At 50.9% G+C, this 21,036-nt stretch overlaps 1 protein-coding gene across 1 annotated transcript in view; it reads left to right on the top strand.

Moving 5' to 3' along the window:
- RCC1L (RCC1 like) overlaps nucleotides 1–20,646 on the top strand; it is a 37,141-nt gene extending 16,495 nt beyond the window's left edge. The window contains exons 7-11 of the mRNA XM_008018308.3: nucleotides 961–1,142; nucleotides 3,960–4,047; nucleotides 5,512–5,685; nucleotides 8,961–9,046; nucleotides 19,719–20,646. Coding sequence (XP_008016499.2) covers nucleotides 961–1,142; nucleotides 3,960–4,047; nucleotides 5,512–5,685; nucleotides 8,961–9,046; nucleotides 19,719–19,796 — 608 coding nt within the window. The 3' untranslated portion in view covers nucleotides 19,797–20,646. The remainder of the gene's footprint in view (nucleotides 1–960; nucleotides 1,143–3,959; nucleotides 4,048–5,511; nucleotides 5,686–8,960; nucleotides 9,047–19,718) is intronic.
- The last annotated feature ends 390 nt before the right edge of the window (nucleotides 20,647–21,036 follow it).

Below are 21,036 nucleotides of genomic sequence, written 5' to 3'. Positions count from 1 at the left end.
CTTGAGCCTAGGAGTTAGATACCAGCCTGGGCAACATAGTGAGACGCCGTCTCTATTTCAATTAAAACAAAAATTTTAGACCAGGCTCTGTGGCTCAAACCTATAATCCCAGCATTTTGGGAAGCTGAGATGGGCGGATCACTTGAGGTCAGGAGTTTGAGACCAGCCTCGCCAACATGACAAAACCCCATCTCTATGAAAAATACAAAAATTAGCTGAGTGTGGTGGTGCATGCCTGTGATCTCAGCTTCTTGGGAGGCGGCTAAGTCACAAGAATTAAAAAATTGCTTGAACCCAGGAGGTGGAGATTGCAGTGAGCTGAGATCGTGCCACTGCACTGCAGCCAGGGCAACACAGTGAGACTCCATCTCAAAAATAAATAAATAAATAAGTTGTATGAGCATGCAAATAAGCAGATTAGGATTTCCTTCCTTCCTTCCTTCCTCCCTTCCTCCCTTCCTCCCTTCCTCCCTTCCTCCCTTCCTCCCTTCCTTCCTTCCTCTCTTTTCTTTTCTTTCTTTCTTTTCTTTCTTTTTTTATTTTTTGAGACAGTCTCACTCTTGCCAAGGCTAGAGTGCAGCGGCACAATCTCGGCTTAACTGGAACCTCCACCTCCCAGGTTCAAGCAGTTCTTGTGCCTCAGCCTCCTGAGTAGCTGGGATTACAGGCACGTACCATTATGCCCTGATAATTTTTGTAATTTTTTTTTTTTTTAAATAGAGACACGGTTTCACCATGTTGACCAGGCTGATCTCAAACTCCTGACCTCAAGTGATCTGCCCACCTCAGCCTCTCGAAGTGTTGGGATTGCAGGCGTGAGCCACTGCGCCCAGCCCCAGATTAGGATTTCTGAGCTGATATTTGTTAAGTGCTTAAAACTGCACTTGGCGTATAGTAAGTCTGTGTATGTGTTTGTTAAAAGAGCAAATAATTAAAAATCCGTCTTTTCCACCGTGTTAGGTCTGGGTCACTACAATATCACCAGCATGCCCACCAAGCTAGGTGGAGACCTGGCGGGAGTGAACATTGTCCAAGTTACCACCTACGGTGATTGCTGCCTGGCCGTGTCCGCTGACGGAGGACTTTTTGGTTGGGGAAACTCGGAGTACCTGCAGCTGGCCTCTGTCACTGACTCCACACAGGTTTGCGATCACCGAGGGCGTGGTGCTGGGAGGTTTGGAAACATTAAAGTGTTAAGGGGCTGGGTGTGGTGGCTCACACCTGTAATCCCAGCACTTTGAAAGGCCGAGACAGGCAGATCACTTGAGGTCAAGAGTTCAAGACCAGCCTGGACAACATGGCAAAACCCCATCTCTACAAAAAAAATACACAAATTCGCCAGGTGTAGTGGTGCATGCCTATAATCCCAGGTACTCAGGAGGCTGAGGCATGAGAATTGAATCGCTCAGAGAGTGCAGTGAGCTGAGATCGCGCCACCGCCTTCCAGCCTGGGTGACAGAGCAAGACTCTGTCTCAAAACAAAGCAAATAGGCTGGGCATGGTGACTCATGCCTGTAATCCCAGTACTTTGGGGGGCCAAGTCGGGCGGATCACCTGAGGTCAGGAGTTCAAGACCAGCCTGGCAAACATGGTGAAACCCCGTCTCTACTAAAAAAAAATACAAAAATTAGCCGGGTGTGGTGACAGGTACCTGTAATCCCAGCTACTCGGGAGGCTGAGGCAGGAGAATCGCTTGAACACAGGAGGTGGAGGTTGCAGTGAGCCGAGATTGCACCATTGCACTGCAGCCTGGTGGACAAGAGTGAGACTTCGTCTCAAAAAAAGAAAAAAAAGGACAAGTAAAGGAATAAAGAATGACTACTCCATATCAGGGCAGCCGCCCCACACTTTTTTTCTTTTTTTTTTGAGACAGTGTCTCACTCTCTTGGCAGGCTGGAGTGCAGTGGCGCAATCTTGGCTCACTGCAACCTCCACCTCCCGGATTCAAGCAATTCTCCTGACTCAGGCCCCCGACTAGCTGGGACTACAGGTGCCCGCCACCATGCCTGGCTAATTTTTGTATTTTTAGTAGAGACAGGGTTTCACCATGTTGGCCAGGATGGTCTCGATCTCTTGACCTCGTGATCCGCCCATCTCAGCCTCCCAAAGTGCTGGGATTACAGGCTTGAGCCACCGCGCCTGGCCTGTATTTTTTTTAGTAGAGACAGGGTTTCACTGTGTTAGCCAGGATGATCTCTATCTCCTGACCTCGTGATCCGCCCGCCTCCGCCTCCCAAAGTGCTGGGATTACAGGCATGAGCCACCGCGCCCAGCCAGGGTTTACATTTCAACATGAGATTTGGCTGGGGACACAGATCCAAACCATATCAATTGTGTAACTAATCTCTTTCGTCCCATCACTCATGTTCCACAATTACCAACTAACGGCCAATTCAAAAAATAGAGATATGATTCACACACCGTAATTCACCATTTTAAAGTTTACAATTTAGTGGATTTTAGTATTAACATATTCACAAGGCTGTGCAACTGTTACCACTATCTAATTTCAGAACATTTTAATGACTCCTCCAAACAACCCCATATTGCTAATGGCTAGTTTTTTGTTTATTTGTTTGTTGGTTTTGGTTTTGGTTTTTTTTAGACATAGGGTCTCACTTTGTTGTCCAGGCTGGAGTGCTATCATAGCTCGCTGCAGCCTCGAACTCCTGGCTCCAGCAATCTTCCCAGCTCAGCCGCCCTAGTAACTGGGACCATAGGTGCACACTATCACACTCAGCTAATTTACAAAAAATTTTGTTGTAGAGACAGGGTCTCACTTTTTTGCCCAGCCTAGTCTCAAACTCCTGTCCTCAAGCGATTCTCCCACTTCAACCTCCCAAACTGCCGGGATTATAGGCATGACCACTGCTGTACCTGGCTGGTGCAGTGCTGCGGTTTGAGGTTGCAGTGTCTTGTGATCATGCTGCTTGTGAATAGCTGCTGGACTCCAGCCTGGGCAACATAGTGAGATCCCATCTCTAATAAATAAACATATTACATTCCTTGATATGATCAAATTTCTGACAACATACAGCAGGGTTTTAAATATGTGTTAATAGATAGCGAAATCTGCACAAAGGGAAAGTAAAGGTCAGCTAATAAGATTTTTAAAAGCCTCCCCTGTGGTCAGGTACAGTAGCTAGAAGTGGTTGCAAATTTGGCTATGAGCTTCCTAGTAGGGAAAGCAAAGAAGAAACATGGCCATTTAAATGATTCATTGTTTCCATAAGATAAACAGCAAATAAGGTGTTGGGGAGAAGTATGGCTCTCCCAGCTACCAAGGCCTGAGAGAAATGTCACCCATGGCCTTCCTGTGGGGGACAGATCCAGTGGCATGCCATTGTTATATATTGCCACATAACAAAAGGCCCCAATACTTAGTGGATTAAAACAATACACTTTATTTATTTATTTAGAGATAGGATCTTGCTGTGTCACCCAGGATGGAGTATAGTGGTGTGATCACGGCTCACTGTAACCTCCACTTCCTGGGTTCAAGCGATTCTCCTGGCTCAGCCCTCCGAGTAGCTGGGACTACAGGCACTTGCCACCATGCCCAGCTAATTTTTGTATTTTTAATAGAGACAGGGTTTCACCATGTTGGCCAGGCTGGTCTCGAACTCCTGATCTCAAGTGATCTGCCTGCCACAGCCTCCCAAAGTGCTGGGATTACAGGCGTGAACCACCACTCCTGGCCACAAATGTCATTTCATGTTAACTTTGGTTGACATCTGCCTCCTCCACTAGACTACAACTCTCTGAGGGTGGAAACTGGGTCTCTTTTGCTTACCATTATACCCTAGTCCCTAGTATAATGCTTGGCATGTGATGTTCAGGAATTATCTCTGGAGTGAATGAATGAACTGGGACTCAGCTACTCTGTACCTAAGACTAGAACACTTCCCATTCCTTACTGGTTTGCTTTCCTAACAGTGTGGCTCCTTTCTTTGGTTCAGGTGAATGTGCCCCGGTGCTTACACTTCTCAGGAGTGGGGAAGGTGCGGCAGGCTGCGTGCGGTGGCACGGGCTGTGCAGTGTTAAACGGTGAGGCCTTCTTTCCGGTGGTTCATTGGGAAGCTGTAGGTGGATTGCATAGGGAGTGGTCAGTGTCTATTGGATTTGCAGGCTATAGACCTCAGCCTCAGGAGGGTAACATGGCTGGGCGTGGTGGCTCACATCTGTAATCCCAGTACTTTGGGCAACTGAGGCAGGAGGATCACTTGAGGCCAGGAGTTCCAGACCAGCCTGGGCAACATAACGAGACCCCGTCTCTACCAAAAAGTGGAGAAATTAGCTGGAAGGCTGGGTGTGGTGGTTCACACCTGTAATCTCAGCACTTTGGGAAGCCAAGGCAGGTGGATCACCTGAGGTCAGGAGTTCAAGACCATCGTGGCCAACATGGTGAAACCCTGTTTCTACTAAAAATAGAAAAATTAGCCAGACATGGTGGTGCATGCTTGTAATCCTAGCTACTCGGAAGGCTAAGGTGGGAGAATCGCTTGAACCCAGGAGGCAGAGGTTGCAGTGAGCCGAGATCGCGCCACTGCACTCCAGCCCAGGTGATAGAGTGAGACTCTGTCTCAATAAAAAAAGAAAAAGAAAAAATGAAAAATTAGCTTGGCATGGTGGTGCACGCCTGTAATCCCAGCTACTCAGGAGGCTGACGCAGAAAGATCTCTTGAACCCAGGAGTTTGAATTGCAGTGAGCTATGATCATGCCACTGCACTGGGCAACAGAGCGAGACCCTGTTTCAAAAAAGGAAGGAACTATGGCCATGGGAAGATGTCGTTGGATTGAGCTCAGTCATTACAGGGTGTGAATAAAGTTCTTAACAAAAAGCAAATAGCCCGCTATTTATCTGTAGACACATGACCACAGAGCTGAGTCATCCTAGAGCAAACCTCTGGAGTGGAGAGCGAACTACTTCATTCCCCTCCCTTAACTGGGGCCAGAGAGACTCCAGCTCTGCCTTCTCCAGCCAAAAAAATCAAAGGCAGATGGGAGAACAGCCTTCAGCTTTGGATAGCGATGAAATGTCTGGCACCACTGATGAATATTAAACTTTCTGTATCCAAAACATCATTTCTAAGAGTTTTAAGAATCTGGCCAGACATTGTTGATGTGTTTGGCTTTGCTCTTCCGATCAGTGCGAAACACAGAGCTGTCATTAGGCGGAGAAGACATCCTCCATTCTCTGGTATTCGTATGGGTTTTCTGGCTGATTTCTGCACTGATCCCCTCCAGGTTACTAACCCTCAAGATGTGGGAAGTTTGTGTTCTGAGCCAGGAGAGCTGGCGAGACAGACTCCCCCAGCAAGAATTTAAGCAGGGGGGAGTGAATTATTCTAAACCTCTGTCTGCACATTCTTGCCAAGCAAGGAGGAAAAAAAAAAGAACAACAAAAATCGTGTGGATGTCATAAACCTTGGTGGTGTAGTTGGAGTTTCTGGTGAGGGAGGGTTCTTACTTGAATGGACTTACTGACCCTTGTTTTTACTGTAATGTAGGAGAAGGACATGTTTTTGTCTGGGGCTATGGAATTCTTGGGAAAGGCCCAAACCTAGTGGAAAGTGCTGTCCCTGAAATGATTCCACCCACTCTCTTTGGCTTGACGGAGTTCAACCCAGAAATCCAGGTTTCCTGCATCCGATGTGGACTCAGCCACTTTGCTGCACTGACCAGTAAGTGACCAAGCCCGACGGCCCCGGTGTAAGCCCGGCAGAGGTTCTCTCTCTCTCAAGTTCAACCCCAAACTTCCACCCATCCAACAGAACGGCGCCTTTGTACTGATAACTCAAGCGAGGGCTAAACGAGAAGTTGTTTGCCTCGAGGTTGTATAATGTGTCCTGTTTTCCCCCTTGGAGGTTTGGGTTGGGTTCGTTTGGTTTGTGGGTAGGCTGACGTGAACATGCGTATTCTCCAGAGAGCACCCGTCGGTGGTAGGAAGGGGCACCGCGAGTACGTCGGGTGCCGGAGGAAACCGGCAGAGGCTTGGCGGATCCACGGGTGGGTGATTAGGAAGTGATTGTGTGGGGCTTAATGCCACTCCCCGGCCGAGCCCAGACCCTGAGCTGACCCAGGATATGGGATGGCAAAAGGCCGATTTGTCAGACTGTCCCGTGGTTTCACGGAGGTAAATCTACTGGTTTCTCCAAAGTGCTGGGGCAGAGAGTGATGAAAGGGGAGAGCGAAATGGAAGTTTTTCCCAAAGGCCTGCCAGATCACAAGGCCACAGAATATCCGCCTACCCTGCAGGGTAAGGGTAAGGACTGTGTCCTGTTCTTGGTTAAATCTCCTCCACTACGGTTACTGTGGATTCAATTTGCTGCTCTCTAGTTGACTCGAATAGTCAAACTGTCCTGAATTAATTTCATTCTGTGATTCTCAAGTAAATTAGAGATTTCCTTGCAATTAAAAGAATCTTTTCATCTCATGGCAAGTAATTGTTTTCTTTTCAAACATCTGGGCCGGAACAGTCAGTTCGTGTCATCTTCCGTTGAGTTCTCTGGCCTCATTCCCACGTGGGGCCTGTCCCAGTTGCCCGCCCTCTGTACCGGGGTCCTGACTGCTATTCCCTTGTTGTCTGAATTCCAGGCTTCAGAGGCCGTCAGACAGGCAGGCCGGGGTTGTTACGGCTGTCGGCTGGAGTTTTATCTGGATCTAGGTTGAAGCACTGAAGTCGCAGTGGTCATGACTAAGCCAGAGAATTCCTTGCCACTGCCCAGCCAGAGCGGCCACTAGCATTTGCAGCTGAGTGTTGGTCTCATGAATTCTGTTTTTTTTTCTTTTTGAGACAGAGTCTCACTCTTGTCGCCCAGGCTGGAGTGCAATGGCACGATCTTGGCTCACCACAATCTCCACCTCCCGGGTTCAAGCGATTCTCCTGCCTCAGCCTCCCGAGTAGCTGGGATAACAGGCACCCTCCAACATGCCCGGCTAATTTGGTGTCATGAATTCTTAAAACTATTTTGATTTGGCAAGTAAGAGTCGTACGGACTAATTTTTGGAGAAACAAATATCTACTTTCCGGAAAGTTCTTAAGGCCTAAACTATGGGCAGAGTCATGTGTTTAGAAATCTGTGTGAAGTGTTTGATTAGAGCAGAGGCTTTTCTATTTGCCCTCATGCCATGTAGCCATTTCAGGTCACAGCGAAATGAAATTCCTTTCTGGATTTCTCCCCGAGACCCAGCAGGCCTCCTTCTAAGGGTGAGTTACTGCCTGTTGGTAGACAGAGCGTAGCTGTCTTCCTGCCTGTGTGCCTGGCATTTGCAGATAGCCATCTGGGAATTGGAGTTGGTTGGTTTATGCTGTGGTCTGCTAGCATTTTGGGGAGCCAGACCAAATTGTTCTGTTAAACACCCGAGGTCTAGCTGGGTGCAGTGGATCCTGCTTGTAATCCCAGCACTTTGGGAGGCCAAGATGGGAGGATCCCTTGAGCCCAGGAGTTCGAGACTAGCCTGGGCAACATAGTAAGATTCCGTTTCTACAAAAAATACAGAAATTAGCTGGTTGTGGTGGTGCACGCCTGTAGTCCCAGTACTCTGGAGGCTGAGATGGAAGGATTGCTGCTTGAGTTTGAGACTTCAAGGCTGCAGTGAACGGTGTTTGTGCCACTGCATCACAGCCTGGGCAACAGAGTGAGACCCCATCTCAAAAGCAAACAAAAACACACACATAAAAAACTATCTGAGGCCGGGCGCGGTGGCTCACGCCTGTAATCCCAGCACTTTGGGAGGCCGAGGCGGGCGGATCACAAGGTCAGGAGATCGAGACCATGGTGAAACCCCGTCTCTACAAAAAATAGAAAAAATTAGCCGGGCGCGGTGGCAGGCGCCTGTAGTCCCAGCTACTTGGGAGGCTGAGGCAGGAGAATGGCGTGAACCTGGGAGGCGGAGCTTGCAGTGAGCCGAGATTGCGCCACTGCACTCCAGCCTGGGCGACAGAGCTAGACTCCGTCTCAAAAAAAAAAAAAAAAAAAAAAAAAAAAAACTATCTGAGGTCTGAGTGTGGAGGACAAGGGGCACGCTCAGATCAGGGGGGCTAAGATAGCTTGTAATTATTCCGTACTTCATCAACCCCGGGTCTTGTAGTCTTGGCTTTTCCACGTCACTTCCTCTGCCCCCCATGACCCAAGCCTTTTGCCCGACAGCTGGTGGTGACATGGGCCCAGGAGTGCCCCAGCTGGTGCAGACAGAGTCCCACCTGAAGGCCGGGCTAAGAGAGGCCATCTCCTGGGTTGACCTCTTACAGCATCCTGTACTTTTTCTTCCTGACAGTTTTTACAGTTTGTAAACATATATTAAAATCATCTGTCTGTTCCATCTCCAGCCTGTCCCCTGCTCCTGAAACACAGACCTAGACCCAGCACAAGCAGGTCATTAGATGTCCTGTGGCCAAATGCTCCCAAGATATGGACAGTCAATCCAGGAATGACAAATTGTCCTACTTTTCACTGCCAAATCGGGAAGCCCAGGGTGTGGAGGGCGGAGTTTGGTGGCACATGATTGTAGGCGGGGCACAAGGGGTGAGCAGAGTGGGCTGTGTGCACCAGTGACCTTCAGCCCCGTCCACTACCCACAGACCCCAGCTCCATGCACCACCCCCAGCCTCGTGCGCCACCCCCAGGCCCCAGCTCCGTACATCACCCCCAGCCCTGTCCACCACCCCCAGGCCCCAGCTCCACGCACCATCCCCAGCCCCCATCTTCATTTACGTGCTCATCTCCCACATGGGTGGATACAGCAGAAGTCCTGGGCGTGGACCTGTTTTCGATATGGAGGCAGCATCTCAGACCCTTACTTTTGCCTTCAAAGAAAGCATGAACACCTGGTGAAAGCTGAACGGTGGGCTCTGTAGGTATCTGGTTCTAGAAAGCCTGTTCTCATGACCCATCCTCTCCTTGGAGACTTGTTCTTCACACAGTGCCAACCAACCCCTGTTTTCCTCCCTTTGCAGACAAAGGAGAGCTGTTTGTATGGGGCAAGAACATCCGAGGCTGCCTGGGAATCGGTCGCCTGGAGGACCAGTATTTCCCATGGAGGGTAAGGCTGACCGGGGCGGTCTGGAGAATGGACGCTGAGAGTAGAGTCGCCTGACGTCACCGCAGGCACCTCGCGTGCAGCTGGGCCAGGACGAGGGCCACAGGACCTGCTCCCCCTTCCGGGTCCTGGCTACGCTCCTCCAGTGCAGCGTGCCACGCCATAGCACACTCTGGTGACACCCATGAGATACCCGTGGGACATCTGCATGGTGTGATGGGTGGGGGAGTGACACCAGGCTCTCGGGATACAGGAGCTGGGTCAGCCCATCCCGGCCCGCTGAGTGGGAGGTTGGAGGCAGTGGCTCACCCAAGCATCCAGTCCTGTAAGAAGGCCTGTTGGAGGCCGTCCTTGGGGTGGATCGGGGAAACAGAGGCACGATGGTGCAAGGCTCTGGCAGGGTGCCGTGAGGCTCCAGAGATGGGGAGATACTCGATGAAGTCAGCACACTAGGAGCTGTTTACAGAAGCCCACATAGGGGAATGCTTCACAATGAATTTAAAAGAAAGCAGGATGTTTAATATTTAGATGGTCCAACCGCAGCCATGAAGTGAAAAAATACAGTCGCTTCCTTAGGGGCGGTAGTATGCAATTAGACAAAAAGGCTCCTTCCAGAATTACAGGGGAAGAGAGACTCGTTCTAAAATTGTAGTTTACCTTTGCGTTGTTTACTAAGTCAGTTCTTTAAGGCATTCTAAAAAAGGAGGTTTTTGGGGTTTTTTGAACATGAAACATATGTTCATGGTACAAAACACTATACTATGGAAAATAAGTCTCCCACCACCCAGTTTTGTTCCAGAGTTTTTGTTCCAGTTTTGGTCCTGGTTTCTTTATGTTCTTTTCCAGAGATAGTCTCTGCATAGAAACTCGTATGCGTGTGTGCGTGTGTATGTGTGTGAGTGCATGCATGTGTGTGCAGTATGCATATGGGTGTACTTTATCAGAAGGTTGCATTTTAATTTGTTTTGAAATTGTGAAAAGCATTTTTAAAAAGGACTTGCACCGGGTGCGGTGGCTAACACCTGTAATCCCAACGGCAGGCTGAGGCAGGCAGATCACAAGGTCAGGAGTTCGAGACCAGCCTGACCAACATGGTGAAACCCCGTCTCTACTAAAGTACAAACAAATTAGCCAGGCGTGGTGGCAGGCGCCTGTAATCCCAGCTACTCGGGAGGCTGAGGCAGGAGAATCACTTGAACCCGGGAGGCGGAGGTTGCAGTGAGCCGAGATCGCACCACTGCACTCCAGCCTGGGCGACAGAGGGAGACTCTGTCTCAAAAAAAAAAAGGACTTGCAAAAGAAATGTGTGTATGTGTATATATATATATATATATGTATGTATGTATATCTGTGTGTGTGTGTGTATATTTTTTTTTTCAAGACCATTGGTGGGGGCTCTGAGAGAGCAAGTCGAAATGGAGACTTTAACTTTGTTTTTTATTTTTGCTTTTTATGAGACAGAGTTTCACTTTATCACTCAGGCTGGATTACAGTGATGTGATCACAGCTCACTGCAGCCTTGACCTTCCTGGGCTCAGGTGATCCTCCCACCTCAGCCTCCTGAATAACTGGGACCACAGGCATACACCACCACACATGGCAAATTTTTGTATTTTTAGTAGAGATGGGGGTCTCGCTATATTGCCCAGGCTGGTCTCAAACTTCTGGCCTCAAGCAGTCTGCCTCCGTCAGCTTCCCAAAGTGCTGGGATTATGGGCATGACCCATCACACCTGACCGACTTTAGCCTTGTTGGAAAAGTGTTTGTATAATAGAGTTGTTCCCAAGGTGGTGGGGCTTGCCAGCTTTCTCCTGGGCCTGGAAACCGCCGGTGTGAGGAACGGAGAGTCGGGCAGTGGACGCAGCTCAGATAATGTGAGCGTCAGTCATCTACATGCCCACTGCTTTCTCACTAACTCCTCTCTTCTCTCACTTAGCCCTTCCTTTTGAAAAGGACTTCCTTCTGAGGGCGGGCTTGGGAAACAGTTAAAGCAGCCGGGTTTTGGGTGAAAGAATGCTGACGAGGGTCTGCCCCCTGCCCTCATTTCCTTCAAAGCAGAGTGATCAGCCTGAGATTTGACTCAGGTCATGTTGCCCCTGCCACAAGGGGCTTGTGCAAAGCACTGGTCCCTGTGCGGGCAGGGAGTGGCCGGAGCCCGATCCCCTTGACATTCCATCTGGGTCACTTGCCCTGATGCTCCACGCACCAAGTGTCCTTCTGGTCATTTGCTTTATATTTTTATTTTATTATTATTTTTTTGAGATGGAGTCTTGCTTTGTTGCCCAGGCTTGAATGCAGTGGCACATTCTCAGCTCACTGCAACCTCCACCTCCCAGGTTTAAGTGATTCTCCTGCCTCAGCCTCCCTAGTAGCTGGGATTACAGGTGCATGCCTGGCTATCATTTGCTTTTTTTTTTTTTTTTTTTTTGAGACGGAGTCTCTGCCGCCCAGGCTGGAGTGCAGTGGCCAGATCTCAGCTCACTGCAAGCTCCGCCTCCCGGGTTTACGCCATTCTCCTGCCTCAGCCTCCCAAGTAGCTGGGACTACAGGCGCCCGCCTCGTCGCCCGGCTAGTTTTTTTTTTTTTTTGTATTTTTTAGTAGAGATGGGGTTTCACCGAATTAGCCAGGATGGTCTCGATCTCCTGACCTCGTGATCCGCCCGTCTCGGCCTCCCAAAGTGCTGGGATTACAGGCTTAAGCCACCACGCCCGGCCTATCATTTGCTTTTTAAACACATTTGTACCGTCGGGAAAAGAGCACCCCAGCCTGTCCCCATGATGGCGGCATTTGGCGCCAAACCATTGTCCTGCCTCTTGCACATTCAGGGAGCCCCTAAGCGTTTGTGCAGGGAGTGGCCTCGACCCCTGTCCTCTTTGGATTGGGGGTGGGAGGGTCCAGTTCCTTCTGATGTCTCACTTAAAAAAAAAAAAATTACAAGTGATTTTTCTTTTCTTTGTTTTGTTTGTTTGTTCTTTTAGACAGGGTCTTGCTCTGTCACCCAAGCTGGAGTGTGGTGACAGGATCTCGGCTCACTGCAGCCTCTGTCTCCCAGGTTCAAGTGATCCTCCCATCTCAGCCTCCCGAGTAGCTGGGATTACAGGCTTGCACCACCACACCTGGCTAATTTTTGTATATTTTGTAGAGATGGGGTCTTGCTGTGTTGCCCGGGATTTTTTTTTTTTTGAAACAGGGTCTTGCTTTGTCTCCTAGGCTGGAGTACGGTGAGATCACAACTCACTGTAGCCTCAAACTCTGAGGCTCAAGCGATCCTCCTGCCCCAGCCCCCCAAGTAACTGAGATGTGGGATGGGATGACAGGCACGTGCCACCACACCCAAATAATTTTTTTTTTTTTTAAGGGATGGGGTCTTATGTGTTGATCTCAACCCCCTGGGCTCAAGTGATCCTCTTGCTTCATTCAGCCTCCAGAATAGCTTAGATTACAGGCATGTGCTACCACACCTGGCTTATTTTATTATTTATATTTATTTGTTTTATTTTATTTATTTATTTAAGAGATGGGGTCTCACTATATTGCCCAGGCTGGTCTCAAACTTCTGGCCTCAAGCGGTCGTCCCACCTTGGCCTCACAAAATGTTGGAATTACAGGGGTGAGTCACTGTGCCTGGGTGATCTTTATTCTTTAAAACAACTGTGTTCAAATTAATGGTCCGTAGGGGATATATTACATCATTTAAGAAGTATTCCAGAAAAGAAGAGAAAAAAAAGAGTAAAACTTCACTTGTAGCTCGTACACTGGTACCAACTAGTTATTCTTAGACTCACACAATTTGGCCTTTTCTGAGTATGTGGGCCCGGGAGGCGACATCTGAGCCACCTGATTCAAACCTTTGCTTCCAGAACCTTTCCAGGACCTGTTTTTTTGCTACATGTTGAGACTCATCACTCAGAGAGGTTCAGTGGTTCCCCCAGGATCACACATCTAAGTCGGAGTCAGAGCCAGGATTTGGACTCAGTTACCTCTGAGTTTTAAGATAATGGTCTTTCCGGCCGGGCGCGGTGGCTCACACCTGTAATCCCAGCACTTTGGGAGGCTGAGGCAGGTGGATCACAAGGTCAGGAGATCGAGACCATCCTGGCTAACACGGTGAATCCCCATCTCTACTAAAAATACAAAAAAAGTAGCCGGGTGCGGTGGCGGGCGCCTGTAGTCCCAGCTACTCGGGAGGCTGAGGCAGGAGAATGGCGTGAACCCGGGAGGCAGAGCTTGCAGTGAGCCGAGATCGCACCACTGCACTCCAGCCTGGGCGACAGAGCGAGACTTCGTCTCAAAAAAAAAAAAAAAGATAATGGTCTTTCTACAGTCACCCACCTCCCTGGGCAAACCTGAAGCTGGTATGGAGATAAGGCAGCACGCAGTGGCAGGGAACATTCGACCAGGTGTTGTCCGGCCTTTCAGGACCCTCCGACCTAAGGGGGGTGCCGTGGACCCATGGCAGGCGAAGAGGGGGTGTGGAATGGCCTTCACCCCTCATCCCCCAGGGAGCGCCCTGGCTTTCCACAGACAAGCATTCCAGCCTGGCTTCGGGGAGGGCAGGGCATGGACAGCGTGCTGGGCACCTGACGTCCATTCTCTCTCATCCTCCAGACACCTTGAGGGTGGGGTTGCTCCCTCCACAGTGCGCATACGGGGACACCGATGTCAGGAGCGAAGGGGCTTGCCCCAGGTCTCACGGCCCCTGAGCGGATTGGGTACAATTTGAACCTGCGACTCTGCCTATAGACAGTGCTTCCCCTCCCCATGGGCCCTGCAGATCAGGATCGATGGGGTCTGGAGACACAGCTGGGGAGCTCGCTGACTTCCAGCCTCACTTATACGACTGCCTCCCTGGCCCCGGGTCTTAGGTGGTGGTTCTTTTTGTTTGTTTGTTTGTTTTTTGAGACGGAATCCTACTCTGTCACCCAGGTTGGAGTGCAGTGGCACGATCTTGGCTCACTGCAGCCTCCGCCTCCCGGGTTCAGGCGATTCTCCTGCCTCAACCTCCCCAGTAGCTGGGATTACAGGCATGTGCCACCATGCCTGGCTACTTTTTGTATTTTTAGTAGAGACAGGGTTTCTCCATGTTGCCCTGGCTAGTCTCGAACTCCTCACCTGCCTCGGCCTCCCAAAGTGCTGGGATTATAGGCGTGAGCCTCTGCTCCTGGCTGGTGGGTTTTTTTTTTTTTTAATTATTGGCCAGGTACGGTGGCTCATCCCTCTAATCCCAGCACTTTGGGAGACCGAGGCAGGCAGATCACGAGGTCAGGAGTTCAACATCAGCCTGACCAACATGGTGAAACCCCATCTCTACTAAAAATACAAAAATTAGCCAGGCATGGGGTTGCACACCTATAATCCCAGCTACTCAGAAGTCTGAGCAGGAGAATCACTTGATTCTCCTTGAACCAGGAGGCAGAGGTTACAGTGAGCTGAGATTGCGCCATTGCACTCCAGCCTGGGTGATAGAGTGAGACTGTCTCAAAAAAAAAAAAAAAAAAAAAATTTTATTTATTTGTCTATGTATGTACCCACCTAGGTGGTTCTAACTAAGCAGGAGAGGAGTGAGGTTAAAAGCTGGGCACAGGCCAGGCGTGGTAGCTCACGCCTATAATCCCAGTGCTTTGAGAGGCAGACGCAAGAGGATTGCTTGAGGCCAGGAGTTCGAGACCAGCCTGGGCAACATAGTGAGACTCCATCTCTACAAAACGCAAATGACCCAGGTGCAGTGGCGTGTGCCTGTAATCCCAGCTCCCTGGGAGGCCGAGGCAGGAGGATCACTTGAGCCCAGGAGTAGGAAGCTGCAGTGAGCTATGATCACACCACTGCACTCCAGCCGGGGCAACAGAGCACGACCTGATCTCTAAACAAAAATTTAAAAATACAAAAGCGGCCGGGCTCACGCCTGTAATCCCAGCACTTTGCAGGGCTGAGGTGGGCGGATCACGAGGTCAGGAGTTTGAGACCAGCCTGGCCAACATGGTAAAACCCTGTCTCTACTAAAAATACAAAAATTAGGCCAGGCGTGGTGGCTCAAGCCTGTAATCCCAGCACTTTGGGAGGCCGAGATGGGCGGATCACGAGGTCAGGAGATCGAGACTATCTTGGCTAAAACGGTGAAACCCCGTCTCTACTTAAAAATACAAAAAACTAGCCGGGCGAGGTGGCGGGCGCCTGTAGTCCCAGCTACTCGGGAGGCTGAGGCAGGAGAATGGCGTGAACCCGGGAGGTGGAGCTTGCAGTGAGCTGAAATCCAGCCGCTGCACTCCAGCCTGGGTGACAGAGCGAGACTCCGTCTAAAAAAAAAAAAAAAATACAAAAATTAGCCAGGTGTGGTGGCGCACACCTGTAATCCCAGCTACCTGAGGGGCTGAGGCAGGAAAATTGCTTGAACTCGGGAGGTAGAGGTTCCAGTGAGCCGAGATCGCGCCTCTGCACTCCAGCCTGGGTGACATTGAGACTCCTTTTCATTGAAAAAAAAAAAAAAAGTATATATATATGCAAAAGCTGGTGCCGTTGAACTGCAGAGCTGGGCGCCAGAGCAGTCTCCCTTTCCCGGGCTCTCTTGTCCCCACGAGGGACTCACCGCTCAGGGTTCCTTCTTCCCGCACCCCCGTCTTTCACCTGGTGGGCGTTTGTTTTAGCAACTTGTAATTGTGGATAGGAATGTTCCTAAATGGATTCTGCTGAGACTTTTAAGAGAGTCACCGAGGCTAAATATGGTTCTGGTTTTTGGAGCTGTTTCCCTCAGCAGTGGAGCTGTGAGTGTAAATTGGCTTAAAAGAAAAACGCCATTTAACCTTGCCTAGGACAAAAATAAAACATGGCTGAGGGCAGTCTCCCCTTGGACTCAGTTCAGAGACCATGTGAGATTGTCCGCCAGGGGGAGCTGGAACCTTGGGGAGCCTCACACTGGTCCCCAGGGAGGGCTCCCAGGAGCCGAGCCCTCGCTGCCCACACCAACCACAGCAGAGACCATCCTGGCTTCCTCTGCTGTGGGCTTGAATGGCCAGAGCCCTAGGGGAGCAAGGACCTGGGGGCTTAAGTGCAGCCGATGAGTGAGGAAGCGCACTTTCCCGGGAAAGGTAAATAGAGTGCTCCCTAATGGCTGGGGAGGTTGCTAAGAGGCGGTGGGGGCCCAGTCACCGCAGAGGCAGCCTGTTGTCTTCTCCCGCCGGCCTCGGCCTCGCAGGCTTTTTGCATCTCCGTGCCTTTGTGATTCACTGGGCCCCGTTCTTGTTTGTTTAGTGATTCCTGTAATAGGTTCTGCTAAAGACATTCATTTGTTTAGGGACAGGGCCGGGGGAGGACAGCATGACTTGGTTTCCAGCATCCATCTGCCTGTGGCCAGGAGTCCCTAATGGTCTTGTCTCTCGGCGTAGGCGCAAAGCTCCAGGGTCAGCGCCTGCTGCCTCGGCTTTTAGGGCCAGGCCATCTGGATTAGGCGGTTTCCCTCTTAAGCTCGGTAAACTCCACAGACTGTGACAGATCCCCTTTCCAGCTGTCACACCACCTGGCTGTGTGCTGCCACCAGGGGAGGGTGGTCGAATTTGGACCTGGTCAGTAGATCAGGTGCCAGCATCCTGGCAGGCGTCTTCGGGCCAAGCCAGGCAGGGGCACTTTCTTTGCAGTCGGCACTTAAGAAAGGAAGAGAAGGCCGGGCACGGTGGCTCACGCTTGTAATCCCAGCACTTCGGGAGACCGAGGCAGGTGGCTCACAAGGTCAGGAGATCGAGACCATCCTAGCCAACATGGTGAAACCCCATCTCTACGAAAAATACAAAAAATTAGCTGGGCATGGTACTGTGTGCCTGTAATCCCAGCTACTTGGGAGGCTGAAGCAGGAGAATCGCTTGAACCAGGGAGTCGGAGGTTGCAGTGAACCAAGATCGTGCCTCTGCACTCCAGCCTGGCAACAGAGTGAGACTCCGACTCCGTCTCAAAAAAAAAAAAGAGACGCATATCTGCTTCTGTGCATAAAGAACCTCTGGAAGGCCAGGCCTGGGGGTCACGCCTGGAATCCCAGGACTTCGGGAGGCTGAGGCAGGAGAATCACTTGAGCCCAGGAGTTCGAGACCAGCCTGGGCAACATGGCAATACCGTGTCTCTACAAAAAATACAAAAATAAGCTGAGCGTAGTGGTGCACGCCAGTAGTCCTAGCTACTTGGGAGGGTGAGGTGGGAGGATATCTTGAGCCCAGGAGTTCGACATTGTGGTGTGAGCTACGGTTGTGTCTCTGTACTCCAGCCTTGGCAACATAGTGAGACCCCTGTCTCTACAAACAAACAAACAAAATTAGCCAGGCATGGTGGCACGTGCCTGTGGTCCCAGCTACTTGGGAGGCTAAGGCGGGAGAATCGCTTGAGCCCAGGAGGTTAAGCCTGCAGTGACTGCACCACTAGACTCCAGCCTGGGCAATAAAGTGAAGCCTTACCTCTTTTTTGTTTTTGAGCCAGAGTCTTGCTGTGTTGCCCAGGCTGGAGTGCAATGGTGCGATCTTGGCTCACTGCAACCTCTGTCTGCTGAGTTCAAGCAATTCTCCTACTTCAGCCTCCTGAGTAGCTGGATTACAGGTGTGTGCCACCATACCCAGCTAATTTTTGCATTTTTAGTAGAGACGGGGTTTCACCATGTTGGCCAGGCTGGTCTCAAACTCCTGCCCGCCGTGGCCTCCCAAAGTACTGGGATTACAGGTATGAGCCACTGCGCCCGGCCTAGACCCTGTCTCTTAAAACGAAAACAAACCTCTGGAAAGTTATTAAGAAATCAGTTAAAAGTAGTTTTCAGTTCAGAGGCAGATGGGACTGGGGCAGCTGGTGATAACGGGTGGTAATAGAATAATTTTTTTTTTTTTTTTTGAGACAGTCTTGCTCTGTCGCCCAGGCTGAAGTGCAGTGGTGCAATCTCAGCTTACTGCAATCTCCATCTCCTGGGTTCAAGCGATTCTCCTGCCTCAGCCTCCCGAGTAGCTGGGGTTACAGGCATGCGCCACCACACCCAGCTAATTTTTAAATTTTTAGTAGAGATGGGGTTTCACCATGTTGGCCAGGCTGGTCTTGGACTCCTGACCTCAAGTGGAGTCTGCCTTGGCCTCCCAAAGTGCTGGGATACAGGTGTGAGCCACTGCGCCCAGCATAAAAGCCATTTAATAGCTTTTTCTTCTTTTTCACTGAATGTCCTTTTATCTTGCAGCTATGTGAATGCACTGTCTAGTCATAATAAACAAGAAAGAGAAAGCAGAGCACCCCTTTCCTGGATAGCTGGCTTGGCCATGACCCTGGGCACACTTGGAGTTGTTGGGGGTGTCTGTTTCCATGGCGAGGTTATAGAACAGTGGGCGCCCTTCAAACGGGCTAGAGCCTCCATGTCTCAGCGAGGCCGTCTTCTTGCTCCCTCAAGGTTTGGGCTGTCCTCTGATGCCATGTTGTCAGCCCAGACAGGCAGTGTGGTCAGGGCTCCTGGCAAGGGCCTTTGAGACACAGCCACTGCCCCTCCTTAGTGGTGGTGACTTGGGACGCAACCTGCCTGTGACTGGAGCTGGGGTGACGGGTAAGATGAGTGGAGATGTGACCTGGCGTGGGGTCTCACGCCTGTAATCCCAGCGCTTTGGGAGGCCTAGGCGGGCGGATCACAAGGTCAGGAGATCGAGACCATCCTGGCTACCACGGTGAAACCCCATCTCCGCTAAAAATACAAAAAAATCAGGAGATCGAGACCATCTTGGCTAACACGGTGAAACCCCGTCTCTACTAAAAATGCAAAAAATTAGCCAGGTGTGGTGGCGGGCGCCTGTAGTCCCAGCTACTCCGGAGGCTGAGGCAAGAGAATGGCGTGAACCCAGGAGGCGGAGCTTGCAGTGAGCCAAGATTGCGTCACTGCACCCCAGCCTGTGCAACAGAGCGAAACTCCATCTCAAAAAAAAAAAAAAGAAAAAAAAGAGATGAGTGGAGATGCTGGGCCAGTGAGGTCTGGTTCCCAGACTGGACCTGCAAAGCAAGAGAAAGGGTTTCTGGAGCTTTTTTTTGACACGGAGTCTCACTATAACCCAGGCTGGAGTGCAGTGGTGCAATCTTGGCTCACTGCAGCCCTCCACCTCCTGGGTTCAAGCGATTCTCCCACCTCAGCCTACCGAGTAGCTGGGATTACAGGCGCCCGCCACCACGCCTGGCTGGTCTCACAACTTCTGACCTCACGTGATCCTCCTGCCTCAGCCTCCCAAAGTGCTGGGATTACGGGTGTGAGCTCCAGCGCCCGGCCCCTGGAGCTTCTTAGTGAACCATAGCAGTGGCTCCTAGGAGAGGTCTCTGAACACCTGGTCTGGGGCCATGGAGCCTGGTGGGGTTAGGGTCAGAGGGGAGCAGCCCCTGTGGGGCATGCAGGTTCCAGGGATGCACACAGGCCTGTGTTCCTGCCCAGCGTGGCCTCTCAGGCTGATGTGAATGGCGATGGCTGCCGTTGACTGGAGGGAGTTGGGATGGCCTTGTCCACATGACAAAATGCAGTTGTCCTGATGGACCTGCTGGGGAGGCGTAAGCGCCCCCATTCCCGGAGGGGAGGGAGCCACGGCTCAGAGAAACCGTCTCCTACTGAGAGGTAGGGCCAGTTGGCCAGCACCAGTGCCTGCCTCCTCCGGGTGCGCCACTCCCACTCATGGTATGCTGGGTCTTATTTTTCAGGTGACGATGCCTGGGGAGCCCATGGATGTGGCATGTGGTGTGGACCACATGGTGACCCTGGCCAAGTCATTCATCTAAACCTCCCTCACCTGCTTGGGTGGCCCTGGCCTGGGAACCACTGGCACTGCTTGGCAGAGGCCAGCGCGTGGCCAGCCCCCCGGGGTTCTTGGATGGTGGTGGCAGAGGACCCTGCGTGCAGTGTGATGCTGTCTCCTGAATCCCTTAGCGGGTACCTCCCAGGAGGATTGGGGGAAGGTCCCTCTCCAGTCGCGGGTGAGGCCTACGGAACTCAGCATGGGACAGCAGCCTTTGGTGGGCCGCTGTGGCCCGCGCATCTCTGCTCTCTCTAAGTAATATGCGACGGTGTCTGGTGTCACGTCTGGCCTGAGAAGCCTGTCTTAGGAAAGCTTAGCTTGAAGGCAGTGCTCAGGAGGTTTCTCCTCCCTCTGTCATGGCAGTCTCTTGGTTTGTGTCTGGCTAAGGCCATGCGTGTGCTTCGGACCGAGCCCCAGCTTAGGCGAGGGAGCCAGGCTGACTTCGGCCCTCAGTTTTCATTCAAGCCAGTCTGCTTATGGCCCTTCCTGGCTGCCTGCCGCACTGCAAGCTCACTGGGGGGACACCAGAAGCACCATGGCCTGGGATTCCATCTGGAGCTATCCGCGGGCGCCAGCCCCAGCCTCCCACCACGCTCACTGCCTGGCTTGGAAAAGTTAAGAAGCCCCTCAGGAAGAGAATCGAGGCCAAGTTCCTGTGGGCCAAGGGCCCCGAGCACATCCGCCAAGGCTCAGCTGCAGTGCCAGGCGGAGGAGGGAGATCCAGAAATTGTGAACAACGTTTGATTTAGTAGCGTGACTTGCCTTTCCCTTTAAAAACATCTTTTACAAATCTGTCTTGGAATAAAGTCTATTTTCTGTCGTTTGGTTTTTAAGATCTGAGGAGGTCTTCTTAAAATTTTACTTGATCATTTAGAGTTTTGCTTTTATAAACAAGCCTTTTGATACAGAGGCAGAAGCCAGTGAAAAATACTTTTATAGAGATGAGGTCTTTTGATTTTATTTTTTTTATAGAGACAAGGTCTTGCTATGTTGCTTAGGCGCAAACCCCTGGCCTCAAGCCATCCTCCTGCCTAGGCTTCCCAGAGTGCTAGGATTATAGGTGCAAGCTACCGTGCTCAACTGAAAAATAGTTTAGAAGACAGTCCTACTTGACAAATATTTTCTTTTTTCTTTTTTTTTTTTTTTGAGACAGAGCCTTGCTCTGTTGCCCAGGCTGGAGTGCAGTGACTCAATCTCGGCTCACTGCAAGCTCCGTCTCCTGG

This window comes from Chlorocebus sabaeus, chromosome 28 (assembly GCF_047675955.1).
Source record: "Chlorocebus sabaeus isolate Y175 chromosome 28, mChlSab1.0.hap1, whole genome shotgun sequence".
Taxonomy (NCBI): domain Eukaryota; kingdom Metazoa; phylum Chordata; class Mammalia; order Primates; family Cercopithecidae; genus Chlorocebus; species Chlorocebus sabaeus.
This window is presented reverse-complemented; position numbering and strand designations above follow the sequence as displayed.